Raw genomic sequence first — 14,453 nt, 5'->3', positions numbered from 1 at the left:
TTCACAAGCCCACCCCTCTCCCAATAAAAACATCTCCATGGTAATGGGCCAAGCCTTTCTGACCCACATCCACGGTCCCTTGCAATCTCAATTTGGGGTTGGGGGTGGTATTATAGTTTAATTTCAGAGCTTAGACTTGGACCCCCACCTGTCAGCTTCTATTGATTTTCATATACATGAGTAGCTAAAGCAGCCTACCTTAATTAAAAACCTATCAAGCTCCGAGTTGTATTTTAAGACTCGAGCTAAGCCACATTTTACTGAAAACTTTGCAGAGAATTTAATCTCTTCTCCCGCTCTCAGACAGAGGATGGAAGGTGGAGGTATAAGTGGTTGCTGTCACCACTTGAGGAAATGGAAAACCAAAAATGCAAAGTAGACAAGCGAAAAGTTTCAGCTCTGCAGTCGCAAAGCTTAACTATTACCCAAAAGGAGGTCAGAGGTTCACTTTGAAAAAATGACTTAAATGAAAGAAAATGGAGAGCAATGGTTTCTCTACTGGTAGGCCTTGTATGTTTTCTTACTCATACATATTTAAAAACCTTTTGTTTTGTTCCCCCCACTTTTTCTATCCCTTAAGAGCACTTTATCTGGCGTAAAATGTAATCGGACAAAAAAAAAAAAAAAAAGTCTATTGCATGAATAAGTTAAAACGGGAGATGTGCTTATAAGTCAAGATTAAAACAACACCACAATCAACGGCATTACTGTACTCTACTGGAATTGCACAATGTATCTGTTCCAGTATGCTAGATGGATTCTAGACCTACATTCTTGCCCCAATTACAGCACAAAACAAATAGCTGGCCTAGCAAGAAAGCTGAGAATATGTTGAACTGGTTTCATGCCACACACATTCATATGGTAATAGGTTAACCACATGCCAGGAATGTTTTCTCTCTCTCTCATTTTTCAAACCCACTCACTGTGGCAGTGGTACCTGTAGGCCAACTAAGCTGAAGTGGACTGGAAAACACCTGAATAATTAACCTAGACAGGTTGCTATAGGGCCAATGGCTGCTCCCCCTTTATTATTTAAGCAACATAATCTAATTTACAATAGAATTAGAGTGGAAACTAAACGAGTAACAATTAAAAAGTAGGCTAGGAAGGGTCAAACGACTTTTCAGCAGAGCAATTTCTAAGGTTTCAGTAAACCCCCCCCCCCCCCCCCCCCCCCCCCCCCCCACTGATACACAATGTAACCTACATTAAGAGCCCCATTTTTCTTTACTGAACTGTTAATAATAGAGGGTGAAGTGCCGGCAAAGAGGAGAAAAAGAGACATTGTGTTGGAGTAAAAGGGTGGCTTCAGGGTAAAGAGTAGCCTACGAAGGGCAAACTGGAATAGTGACTCAATTTCTAAAGAGGCCAAGAGGAAAAAATAACAGATGCACCTGCGACTAAACACCTTGCTCCACAGAGCCACACCTTAGAAAACTAACATGGCGTTGAGTCACCGACCGAAACTCAGGTCAAAGAGCGATATAGATGGCTTGTGACAACAAACACGATGAGAATGAGGAAATCCAAAAGCATTTAGGTGACACAGTCTTAAAATGTTAAGGATAAACTGTAAACCTCGTCAGTAGCCTACAACGAAAAAGAAAATCACCTGCGTCCCGTCGCCGCCCTGACAGGTGGTAGTCAGGTTTAAATGTATCGCCTCTTCAATTATTCAAACTCTGAGAAGAAAATTAAAGGCACTGGTGGGGCTGCTTACAAGGGAATGGACATGATCAAGTTTCCAGAAGAGGTCATTTCTTACCGTGTAGTAGAAGTATTGACGCCACCAAGCAGAGCAATCCGGTCATTTTTGAGTAGTCGTGCCAATTTCGGGCGTCATGTCTCGCCATGGTTGATTACGCTCCTCTCCGCTGTCTCCGAAACGCACGTATAAATGAAACCTTTGGTCAGTTTCAGCGTGTGACAGCCAGTCACTAACTCAAGGCAAATTTTAAAAAAACTTGTTCGGCTTCAGGACAGAGCAGGAGGTCCGACAGAGATTCCTGGAAGCGTCCCTCAATGCGCCTTTAAGATAGTAGTCTGTTAAATAAATGGGGGGGGGAAATCCTCTTGAACTGGTCCTGGCAGTGCACAGGTGAATATTCCCCGCAGCTGGAGCTGTGAAGGTGTAATGAACTGCTGGCGCTCTCGCACTGCTCCAACAACTAGTACATCTGAATATGTGTGAGCGCGCGGCTGTCCGATTGAGTGGGACTGGCTGGATGATGTCATCAGGCTAAGAGGCGTCACAGAAACTCCCCCCCACCCCCCCCAAAAAAACAGGACCAGGAAGAGGGGTAGACAACTTGTTGAAATCGCCAAAATCAGATTTAAATTGATAAACAAAACAAAATGTGCTTGTGCGCTCTCTCTAGAAAAGTGCCCTGCAGGTAGAGAAAAGGGCAATGAAAAGCACGATTCTCATCCAGGAATCTCCTCACTTATACAGGCTATTTAACAAGCCACATACCCTGAGAGCCTCACTTCCACATGATAATGAATTAATTGCTAATAATCGCATGGATGTAAACTTTGGAAAAGACGTAGGCTTTTTAGTCTAAAAATAACAAGTTTCGACACAGTTCATCCAAGTTTAAATACAGCTCGTGGAAAGATAGACGCGGACGCAGATGATTCTTCCGCCCTCTGCTGTTGGCTCCTGCACCCACATCTAGGATTAGCTCATAGAAACTCACAACCTCCAGCAGATGCCATAATCAATAAACATTCATTAATGAACGGCAAATTACAAATCAGTGGCAGTCAGCAAAATCAAATCAAGAGGAAGCAGCTTGTTGTGTGTATCTATTTGCAGACTCCAGCAGCATTCTGTTGATAAGTAATTTTTTCTTCCTTCCACAGAATAATTCCAATTTATTTTTGCCCTATTTTTCCTCTGGAGCAGGGTGCACAGTAGCATAACGAAGGCATTATCTGGTTTAGGTCTAATCCCTATGCCCAAGTGTTTTACAGCCAATGTAATTACATCTTTATAAATCCCACAGTATAAATCGCTCTGCACAGTCCCTCCTGTTCTCCTTCATTTCCAAGTTCCCCTTGAGTGTCCCCATCTTTTTCTTCAGACTGTGTTTCTGAGATTCAAATTGTCAGGATACCATTGATGATTAGGGGTCTGGAAATGTTCTGCAAATACGACAAAAAATATAATGCGTCCTTCATTTGGATATTTGTCTTCCAAGAAAAAGGATTTCCTTGTTTTCTCTCCTCTCCTTGCCCACTTTAAATCCACACTGTGAAAGCATCTGCCATGCAAACAAAGCAGCTGCGGGTTTGAAATGCCAGTGGTACTTTGCATAGCCATATTCTAATTTGCAGCCGTCTTCTGGCCCTTTAAACCTGAAAGTTTGAGCTCCAGCACAGTCAGAGAAAAAGTGTGCAGGGACCATCAACACACAACCGTTCCCACCACTAAATTGCATGCATTCATTGCAGAATAAGAAGCTTTAAAGAAAGTGGCCACCAAATGGAGGATTTCATTCCTGCTTCTTCCCCACACTCATCCATTTTTCATACCGTACCAAATCGACCTTCACACCTTCCACTTTCTAGCTACCACCAACTTTACTTATACTGTACCTCACCTCCTTTTTTTCTGTATCCCACACCCCTAAAATATTCTCTGGGTTTACACGTCTCCTCATTTCTCCCCCTTTTCTCCCCCCTGTTCTTCCCTATGTTATTTGATTTCCTTTTGTCCACTCGTCCTTCACTCCTTGCTGCTATTCAGCCTGTCCTCCATCCCATCCCGTGCTCTCTGGGGGTCTGTGGCAGTGATAATGAAGCGCGTAGTTAACAGATATTAGCTCATTGGCAGTGGATTCATTAGACAGAGCCAAGGCTTATGGTGATTATTTACCCGTAGAGGAGGGGCCTCAGGATCAGCCCCACGCTCTGTGTCAGCAGCCATAGGCTTCTTTTTGAAGTCACACTGCAACACTCTCTCACACTTCTCTTCTCTTTCTGTCTAAGCACCTCTCCCTCCATATTTCTCTCTTTCTGTCTTTTTTTTCCCTCTCTATCCTTGTCATTAGACACCCACAACACATATCTGCTTTCTCTCCCCTCCTTCTCTCTCTCTCTATCTCTCTTCACCGCCCCCATTCACCCACTGGTAATTATGGAAAAATCTGTAATAGTGCTCAGAGGAGCTGATAATACCTTTAGCTTAATTAAAGACATTTATTGGATGTAAAGACATGTAGCCCAGGGGTTGCTGTGCACCCACACTAACCCAAACTCTTTCTTTCTTTCTTTTTGATCTCCACCAATCCCTCACTTTCTGCTATTCTTATCACTTTCTCTGCTTCACACACACTTTGTGATACACAAGAGAACATGCTCACTCCCTTTGTTAAAGCAAATGTTTGGGTCAGAAGTTGTGTCACTAATTGCCCAGAAGTTTTTGTCGTCAAATATTCTACATCAAGTCTTGTGTGGGTTTATGTTAATGCCAGAATATGTGGTTTATCTGCCTCAAACACACACATGCAGTAATGACAGTCCTTTCCTGTTGATAATCCAAGTGTTGTTCATACCACATCCTGTTGGACTGAAAGATGGACGGCTAGCTTGTTAACATGTCAGTCAGGGACAGCAGTAATAAAGTGGGAAAGGGAACAATAGTTGGATGTTCTGGAGCGTACTTCGAAAGGTCAAGGTGTTGGAGAGACAGCTGGTCCTATTCAAGTGTTTTTTTCTTATTTCTTTGAATTTGTGATGGAGTCTGGTTCTCTCACCTTGGTTCTTGTACTTTCATTTGCAGCATCTTCTTCACAGTTTGGCTCCCCTGCAGGTATGAAATACGTTATGTCTTTTAAAGAGAGATATATTTCTGCTGTTTTTGAACCCGATCTTACTTTGTAGCTAAGGTTGCTTTGAGAACATCGCTCTCTGGTACACTTGACACACTTTTAGTTTAATTCAAACAAAATAATAGGTTCACATTTTCTCAAGTCTGTTGTTAAAGAACACTTACATGCCAATTGACAGCATTAGCAGTAGTTGGACTTCTTATGTTGTTCATATTACCTCAGTGGGAAAAACAGTTTTAAATGCATTAAAAGCTAATATGATTCTCCAATAGTTATTTTTTCATTAATCAAAAGGTTATGTTCAAAAGTAACAGTCTTTAAAAGGTAATGTCGTTTTAGCACAAAATGTTCTCTCTATAATACTCAGTTGCCGAAACTAAGCAATGAAACAGAAAAAGACTGACTGGAACAAACCTATTACATTTGACTGACTCAGACAGCGGAACTCCCATTAGCCTCTGGAAATTCTTAAGAAGTAATTTTTATCACATAATTAGGGAAGTGAATTTCGTACCCTGCAACTTTTTGCTGATATTTATGAATATTACTACTAAAGGAGGAACACATACCCAGACCAACAACGCTGTCAATGTACTTGTACTGAATGTAAAAATGTTAAATATCTGAAGCCAAATAAGGTCAGAATTAAAACCATATCAGCACTGCAGTCAAAAACTAAAAGTATTGCTAAACTTTTCCCTGAATAATTCATCTGATATCAGGCTACACCTTTCTGTCATGTCTCCCTCAGACTACGAAGATATTGTGGTGGTCAGAGAGGGACAGCCCACCACCCTGGTCTGCACTGATAAAATAGTAAGGGGGGCTGTGACTGTTAACTGGTTGGTGAAGCCAGTTGGGGCGAAAGACTGGAAACTTGTTCTCTCAGCCAACGAGAGGAAAGAGTTCTCTGGAGGCGCCTCGAAGGTATCCATGCGATTGACTGACCCGAATTATCAGAACAGTGGGAATTTCTCTCTGTTCTTTCTTCCAAAAATGGAGGACGGCGGCTACTACTCATGCTTGGTAAAGCAACACAAGTGGAAGCTGAAGGAGAGGATTATCCTCTTAGCTATCCTTACAGGTACAAAAATCAACAGGTCATATGTGAGGATCTCACACCACAGTGCCCAAGAGGAATGTCTTCTTTACTCTGCACTTCACTGCTTTTTAGTTTTTTAGTTTGTAGAGCACTGATGTAACCAGTAGTTTTGATCAATATGAAACATTGAAATATCCATACACTTTAGTTTGTTGTTTTTGATCCAAGTGAAGTGTATGTTCTTTATATCTTGTTGTTTTCCTTCACATCTTTCTCTTGATATGTGCCCTTATAAAATGTTACATAACTAATAACTGCAGAATAAATTATATTTACAAAAGCCACTCATCCTTTACGTTCCCTGCTGTGATGCATTGTGATGCATTACTCAAATCATTCATTCAAGTTGTTCACTTAAACCATTTTGATGTACTTGGACTTTAGTTGAGAACTTCTGTTTTTGAACATTTCTGATGCCCCATGTTACGATTATGATTTTGTACCTTTCAAGTTGACTGAATAGATGCTTTTATTTGTTTAATATCCTGATGAACTTGTTTGTGTCACTGATAGTAATTCAATAATTAACATTTTAGTATAAAACTCTTGAAGGGGCCTTAGCATGTATTTCAAACACTGATAGGGATACTATTTTCTTTAGAAAATAAAATATTAAATGTTCTGGATTTATGGAATTAAGATGTTCAGAAATATTCTAACTTGTTACTTTCTTCTTCCAATGCTGATTTCCTGTATCCTTCCTCCTCTTGTCTCCAGTCACTGTTGAGCCTGCTGCACCCATCTCTCAGCAGAGCACCTTGCGGCTGAAAGCGTCTGTTAACCCTGACATCGCCATCACCAAGATCACCTGGACAAGACCAGGCAACATTTCTATGAAGAGCCACAGGACAAACAAGGGCACCATAGCCAAACTGCCCATGGTGCAGAAAAGTGACCAAGGGGCCTATGTGTGCATGGTTCACCCGCTGGGCGACAGCAGGAGCTCTCTCTTCCCCTTCATTGTGGATGTGACTGTTTGTGAGTCTGATTTGGGAGAGAAAGGCAAAAGGATAGAAAACAACTATAGTCTCTTTTGTTGATGGTGTGAGGATGCATCAGTGCCAAAAACTCCAACAGCAGCATTATTTATTAAAGTCTCCTGTAGCTATAGTTCTTCAAAGTATCTACTTTTAGAGAATCAATCCCTGTGTGAATATTAAAGATGCTACATTTATGTATTATTCATTATTTTGTTTTTAAATTTCCCCCTTTCTTTCTTTGCTTCCCTTCTCACCACAGCTGACAAAGTGGTCACATTCAAGAATGTAACATACGGTGAGTGACTTCATAACACAAGCAGTGTGAAAGCCCTGTGTCAGCAGCTTTCTAATCTGGCGCAGCAGAATGTAAAAGTAACTCTCAGCATATGAGAACCTAATCCCTATTGTTGTAGGAATTTTCCCCTATCTCCATTTCCCTACTCTCTCACTATTGTGTTTACTCTCTTCACCTCAATCTTCATTCAACCTCAGTTACTTACACTTATGTCTTCATGTCTGTCTTAACCCCATCATCCCACTTTTACAATGAGTCAGAACCATTTCATCTAATTTCTCTAATCTTCCTGCCTTGCTTGCAGGCCCTCTGATCTCCACCGCCACTCAGGCTGGGAAACCTATCCCACTGACCTGTCCTGTTGATCAGGGAGATTATGTTCGGCTGTGGTGGCTACCTCCAGACCCCAAGCGTAATAATATGAGCCAGTTGTATCAGTACGACCGCTGGAGGGGCTTCACCAAGCCTATTGAGAAAATCAACAGACTCCAGCTCGCAGGCCCACCCTACAACGCAGAGGCCGGTAGCTTCTCCTTTCTGCTCACCCCTGGGCTGGACGACAGCGGTCTCTACAGCTGTGAAGTATATCTCGATGACAAACCCTCCTGCCAGAGGACCCAGATCAGCGTGCTGAACGGTAAGGATGTCAGGAGGAAGAGAAACTCAAGGAGATGGTGGGTTTGGTAAAAGGGAAGGATAGATTTGTGAAACAGGAAGTGTCACTTTTGTCAGTCCTATATCTATTTTTGAATGGGCTGTAAATTGAAAGTGTTGGTTTCTTTTATGGATGATACTAATCAAATCTAAGTTACACAAGAGAATGGCAACATAAATCTTGTTAGCTTTGGTAATTCCTTGAGGACTGAAAAAGGAGAATGTTTGCATGTCAAAACTGTCAGTTGACTGAACTTGCAAAAATACATATATTTGCCCATTTTTTGTTCAGAAAATTGCACTTCCAACGTATCTGTCTTATAAATGTGGCATGTTTATAATGTTCCAACGTATCTGTCTTTATAAATGAAAGGCATGCGTGCAACTTAAAATCAAGAAGCACCGGGAAACAAACTTGTTCTCATTCAATTTTAAAAGTATTTCTAGAAGACATAAGAAGTATCTTATGAACAAGAGCCTAGGAACAGGCTAGCTGTTAGTTTTACCTGTTTCTAGATAGTCAGTAGACTTCAAGTTCCACAGTTTAGGCAAACATATAAGAGTGATGTCATTTTATTTAAAGGAAAGGCAAATTGGTATATTGTATCAGGTTTAATCCTTCAGGCCAATCCTTCAGAGCTAGAAGTATTAGTCCTATCAGTATGTCAGATAATGAAGCCTGAATTGTCACTGCCCCCCAGTGCATTTTTCTCCCAGATCATACACTGTGGAATAAGTGCAGAGTCTCTTGCAGCCATTGGTAAAATGTCACATTATGAAATGACTACATTTATAACATTCCTCATTAAAAGGAACATTTGCTCGATCCATAACTTTGAAGAGAAAAAAAATTGTAAAGCACCTGTTATTTTTATGACTGACCCTTGGGGAGGTTTAAACCTTTGCAGAAAAAAAAACATGGAAAACATTTGCACCCACAGAACTACAGATAAACACACACACACACATAAAACCAAACATGTATTCATATACACAATGCCCTGTCATGGCAGCCTTGGGATGCTTTAATAATCACAGCTCCTTTGGCATCCATCACAGCTGCCCGGACATGACCAGCCGATCTGTCACTGTCACCCTGTTTCACACATCTGCATTCCTCATTCACACACATACACACACACACACATCCACTCGCACACTCACAATTATGTGACACATATATTTTTACCCCACCTCATTATGAGTATCATTATGTATGATTATACCTGCTGCCCTCCCACTAAGGCTGTAGGTGGCCCACACTGATCACTCTAATCAAGGCTGAAATGTGCACTTTTATGTGTGTGTGTGTGGGGATCTGCAGAGCTTGATTACACCCAGATGGATTCTCATTTCAGTTTGATGAGACACTAAGCATCAGTCACAGTCAACCAATACATTAGCAGCAAATCACTTTAATGAATATATATTATTTTGACCCCTCTCTGGATTGTTCTTTGTTTTTCACATCACTCCTCCTTTAACCCATTACTCGCCATCTGTCCTTGGCCTTTTCTATATTCACAAACTACCCTTCAACTCATTTTCTCATCCTGTCTCACTCCCTTCCCTTCCCATCCTCTTCTTCTTTTCACTTACTCATCCTCGCTTTAGTTATTTTTTGTCATTTGTTTTGCCTTCCTAATGCTCCCAACCTCCTCTCTTCTCATCATCCCCTCACCCCTCCACAGTTAAAGCCAGACGTTCCTCCACAAAGCTGGAGCTGTTGTGCGAGTACAAAGAGCGATCCCACGTCCACAGTGCCAAGTGGAAATACCAGAATGAGAGTCGCCAGCTGCAGTTTTCAAGCAAGAGTCCTGGCAGGATTTCCATCTTTCTGCCCTTACCCATCACCTCTGAAACTGCAGGGAACTACACCTGCACCCTACAGCTAAGAAACGGGCAGACTGTCTCAGCCATGCATGCAGTCAATCTGCCCCATAAAGTTAGAAAGGATGGTAAAGTATCTGAAAGACTTGTCTTTGTTCTGATCTTCTTTATCACAAGTATATTTCACCATTTGCATGGCTTAACAAACCTCCGTCAACTTATCGAAGATAATGAACCATGAATGTGGATGATTCTCAGATGTGTGTTCTACAGTGCGTTCAAGCCAACTTCAGGTCAATTCTTTTGCCAGGAAGCAAAATGGTATATACAGGAAAAACCTCCTGACAGGTGCCTTATGTTCTGCTCTCTTAATGCAGTTAAAGAGGTCACAGGGCAAGACTCTAGTGCAACAAGAAGTAATGCTTTGCGATAATATTCCGGAAAGCCAATTTTCAAACAAATCCATCAATTCTAAAACTCTACTGAGACTCCCCTCCTATAAAATATGAAACATAAAAGTTATCATTTTCTCATCGCCCCCTTACCCAGCTGATAGGTGAATATAAGACATGACCTTAGGATATCTCTCCTCACGAAATCTAAATTATTCAGGCTTATTGTATTGGTGGCTGTGGGGGATCACAGGAGGATGTGACAGTTGAATGGATCCCTTAGTCGAGATGAGTTCCCTCCCCATATCTCCGATACATCACTCGAGCTGAGGGGCCCTGAGCTCATCATAATGAATGCTGATGGTATGACTGTAAGAGTAATGGACATGGGGGGGGGGGGGGGGGGGGGGGGGGGGGGGGGTAGTGTGATAGAGGCAGGGAGAGGAGAAGAGGCAGGCAGATTTTGTCTGATTGGAGAGGCTGGATTATAATAAGCAGAGAGGGTGCCAAGTTCTGCATTTGTCCAGAGTGTCATTGAGAATTTTGACTGAAACATAATAATGATCGGAGGACTGACTGTCCTACAATGGCACTGTTGTGTGACATGCTGCACAAACATTTGCAAAAGCGCAAGTAAGCTAAAGTTTTTGGTAAATAATGAATGCCATGACGATAAGCAGAGCCAGTTAAAGGGTTATAAATTGTTCTACAGTATACTAGGCTGCAAGGAGACAGAGATGTTGGGATTTCTTTTTTTGCTTAAGGAAAACTCTATGAAGACACTTTTTTAGAAAGATCAATACAAGCAATACAAAAACCTACGAATAAATAAAGTTGCGAATATCTTTGTGCTGTGAGTCGAATCTCAAATTATAGTGGCAGTTGTAGAGGTATAAAAAATAGTGCATAATTGAATTCCTTTCAGATGTGGCACAGTTCAGAGGATGCAAAATTGAAGCAATCATTGTGTTCTGCTGCACATAAAATACTTGAAATGTCAGGGATGTTCTGGAATCATTTGCTTTCCTGAGTTGGCTCATCATTTGCAAAGCATTCAAGCACTTCTTTGGTTGGCTCCTCCATCCTTTACAATCACACTGATAAAATTCAGATGAAATTGAGATGAAATAGGCATAGTAGTAGCAGGGCCAAGTGCCAATAGTGCAGGAACTGAAAAGATCTGAGAAGATAAAAGTGAGAGAGAGAGAGAGAGAGAGAGAGAGAGAGAGAGAGAGAGAGAGAGAGAGAGAAGAAAGTTGTTAGTGTGAAACTGGGAGCATTTATGCCTCACTTCACTTCACTCAATTAGCATAAATCGTGCACTAAAGCTGGCATGGAGAACAGTGCAGGTCAGTCATTGGGTCAGCTCTCATCACAATATTCCATTAGCAACCTCTACACATAGGCTACTCACCAATCAATTACACCGCACACAGCACTTAATGATTGATCATTTTAAAGCTGGCTAAATGCATTGACAACGGGCTAAGTTGAAGCTCTACGGCCGGCCTTTGCTGCACACTAAATGTGTGTACATTTCATAAATTCTGTAAGCTTCTTGTAGCCTGGAAAAACAAGCATAAATAGTTAAGAAGAAGATTAATGTTGTTGGGTTTTTTTTGTTTTTTTTGGTGGTTCTGTATTAACTTTTATTAATAAGCTTCTCTTCATGTAATCCTAGATGTCACACAGATCTGATTGTTTTGCTCCATGAACAGCAAGCATATCCCCTGTTCAGGTACTACTAAATTACAGCAGTCTCTGTGGAAACAAGTTACCTCTCTCCAGCTTCTCCTGTTGCCCTGTGGCTGTGTGTTTGCAGGACTGATGTAATCGTCATTATGCAAACAAACCTGACAAGTTTGATCACCAGCCTGAGCTCTTCCTACTGAATTGAACTGGTGCTGCAGCAAGCAAATGGTTAGCTTATGTAATGTTTGTGATAATTATGCCTACGCTTTTCATCCACCAGTTTTTCAATACTGCATTGATAGGGTTTGTCTGAAACACTGATATTTACATAGTTGTTTGGAGGCAGTTTGTTGCTAGGATCAAATGTCGAAGGAGTGTTCATGGACATGCCTCCCCTGAATTTACCTACACCACATTCAAAGGCAGATAGTGAGGGAGGTAGTTGATATAGGACTGGCAAAAACTTGAATCAAATGGCTCTGCAATGATCCGGTTTGCTGAGGTTTTGCGCAATCGGCTGACAGCACTGGTATCTTTCTTATTCTTGTCCACGTTTCAAATTGACAGCGTTAACTGTCCAGGCTGAGGGTCTGTCAAATCGATGTCTACTGAGCTGTTGTACAGACTATTCACTGTCTGACAGAGACTAGATTTCCTCGCCTTCTTGCACCCATTGTCTGTGACTGACAGCAGCATGATGCAAATGCATGTAACATGTTGAGGAAGTCATAACTACAACTTGTCTTTAAATCCAGAGTTTGAAGTGTTCACGCACAGAAAAAGGGCTTCCCTCTTTTGACTCAGAAAAGGAAAACCGGAGAACAAACAGCATCGACTTCTCTTCTTGTCATTCAACCTCACACACACTGAAAGCTCTACAAGTTTTTATATTATCGCTGTTCTTGAAAAACATCATCCTTTCTTCTCTCTTACTTTTCTTTTTCTTCTTTTGTAGAGAGTTTCGTTGTGACCACCGACTCCCTGCTCCCTTCCCTCTCTGCTTTATTACTCCTGGTGCCCCTGGTTGCTGCGGCTGCCGGTGTGTTGCTATGGAGACAGAAACACATTTCAGATCGTGGTGAGTCTTCCGGCGCTTTTCTTTTTTGACAGCTTTCCCCGCTCTGTCCGTCTTCAGCTCCCCTGTTGGCTTCTGCTGAGTGATGTGGGCCGTGACATCCTCTGGGGGTCATTGTAATAAATCTGCCCCAACTCCCCGCTTCTCAATGTGTGTTTTAGGAGTGTATATGTGTGTTTGTGGTAACTATCTCTCTGAACTCAGGTATTGAGCAGTCTTTGTCTGTTTACTCGGGCGAGGTAGAGAACATCTATGAGAATCCTGAGGATATTAGACAGGTGATGAATTCAGACATTTTCAATTACAAAATATCTTCACTTTGCCCTCATCTTCCCCTCTGATATTTTGCACAACTCCCTTCAACCCCCTCCCTGTTTTTGTCTCTTAAGTACACTTTCTCCTCTATTTTTTTATTTTCTTTCTAATTTCTACCATTCCTCCCTCTCTGTCACTTGTTGTTTAGTAAACCTGTTTTTCTTCTGTTTTCCTCCCTTCCCAACAGGCTCCTCCTCAGGGCTCAGTCTACATGGTGAGTTATTGCATCGTCCCTGCACTTACACACATATACAAGCACACACAACAAACAGACACACCACTGCTGTGCATGTTTGTTTAAAGAGTTGTGATGCACACGTCAATGCATGCAGACTCTTACTCTCTCTATTGCCCCCTCCCGAAGCTGTCAGCAAATATGTCTTCCCTCACACTCACACTCTTCATTTCCAATCTGTCAGCCCTCTCTTAGATAAACCCCATGCCTATCAACTGCCACCCTTACATTAGTGGTATTAACAAATCAATCTCATTACACAGGGTACAGAGGGACATAAATCTGGACTCAGTAGCATGGATTTCTCTCTTTATCATCCTCTTCACTGTTCCACTCTTCCCCTGCCTCCCTTCCCCCTTTTCCTCCTTCTGCCAGGATTTGAAGCCAAGAGAAGAGGATGATGTCTATAAAGAACTGGAGCGGTAAGACACAAGCTTTGCCACACCTGTGTGCGAGTGAATGTGGAGGGTGTGTTTGTGTGTATGTGTGTGTTTGCACTGTCACTCATCTGCCCCTCACATTCCACTCACACATACAAATCATGCTGGCCTGAACATCACTGTGACACAGTGGCATGATATCACGGCAGCCGCTGACAGGCAGCGCTCCATCGCCCCTTGTGCTGTTGTTGTTGTGTGGGCTGTCTTGTGTTTTTAAGGAAGAATAGAAGAGACTTGGGAACGAGAGATTCTGTGTTGTGAATTTGTCTTTGTGCTCTGTTTTCAGATATGAACAATGTCAGGGCTGATCACCTACCCACATCTCATCCACCATCCAGCTGTCATAACCGCTCAGTTCCAAGTTGCAGCAGAGGGCCTTTAGAAACACAAATAACAACTGAATGTCACAGTTGACAAAAATGTTATGCTTCAGGGATATCTAACTGAATTGTTTGATACATTCCTGAATCCATAAGTTGCTCTGTAAAGTGTTGTTTTTTTAATCAATGATGCTCTTAAATGTCATGTGTTAGGAGGAAATAGAGGAAAAGATTGTTCTTTAAGGATCTAAACTTGTGTAAGGTATAAGCCTAGTACATTGGCCT

General features: G+C 41.8%; 2 protein-coding genes across 3 annotated transcripts in view; one reads left to right on the top strand and one right to left on the bottom strand.

Moving 5' to 3' along the window:
* Positions 1 to 2,225, bottom strand: part of LOC306824675 (nectin-2) — a 73,434-nt gene extending 71,209 nt beyond the window's left edge. The window contains exon 1 of one of the 2 annotated variants that reach the window (XM_079344901.1): positions 1,769 to 2,225. In XM_079344901.1, coding sequence (XP_079201027.1) covers positions 1,769 to 1,856 — 88 coding nt within the window. In that variant the 5' untranslated portion in view covers positions 1,857 to 2,225. The remainder of the gene's footprint in view (positions 1 to 1,768) is intronic. The other variant, XM_079344902.1, reaches the window with a different exon arrangement.
* A 2,420-nt stretch (positions 2,226 to 4,645) lies between these two features.
* On the top strand, positions 4,646 to 14,251 carry g6fl (g6f-like). The gene is made up of 11 exons (XM_079343966.1): positions 4,646 to 4,819; positions 5,590 to 5,922; positions 6,658 to 6,918; positions 7,180 to 7,215; positions 7,520 to 7,852; positions 9,561 to 9,827; positions 12,739 to 12,861; positions 13,063 to 13,136; positions 13,361 to 13,387; positions 13,784 to 13,830; positions 14,135 to 14,251. Exons 1-11 carry the CDS (start codon positions 4,744 to 4,746, stop codon positions 14,154 to 14,156), a joined length of 1,599 nt encoding a protein of 532 aa, XP_079200092.1. The 5' UTR covers positions 4,646 to 4,743; the 3' UTR covers positions 14,157 to 14,251.
* Positions 14,252 to 14,453: the final 202 nt, after the last annotated feature.

This window comes from Symphodus melops (assembly GCF_947650265.1).
Source record: "Symphodus melops genome assembly, chromosome: 5".
In the NCBI taxonomy this organism is placed as follows: domain Eukaryota; kingdom Metazoa; phylum Chordata; class Actinopteri; order Labriformes; family Labridae; genus Symphodus; species Symphodus melops.
This window is presented reverse-complemented; position numbering and strand designations above follow the sequence as displayed.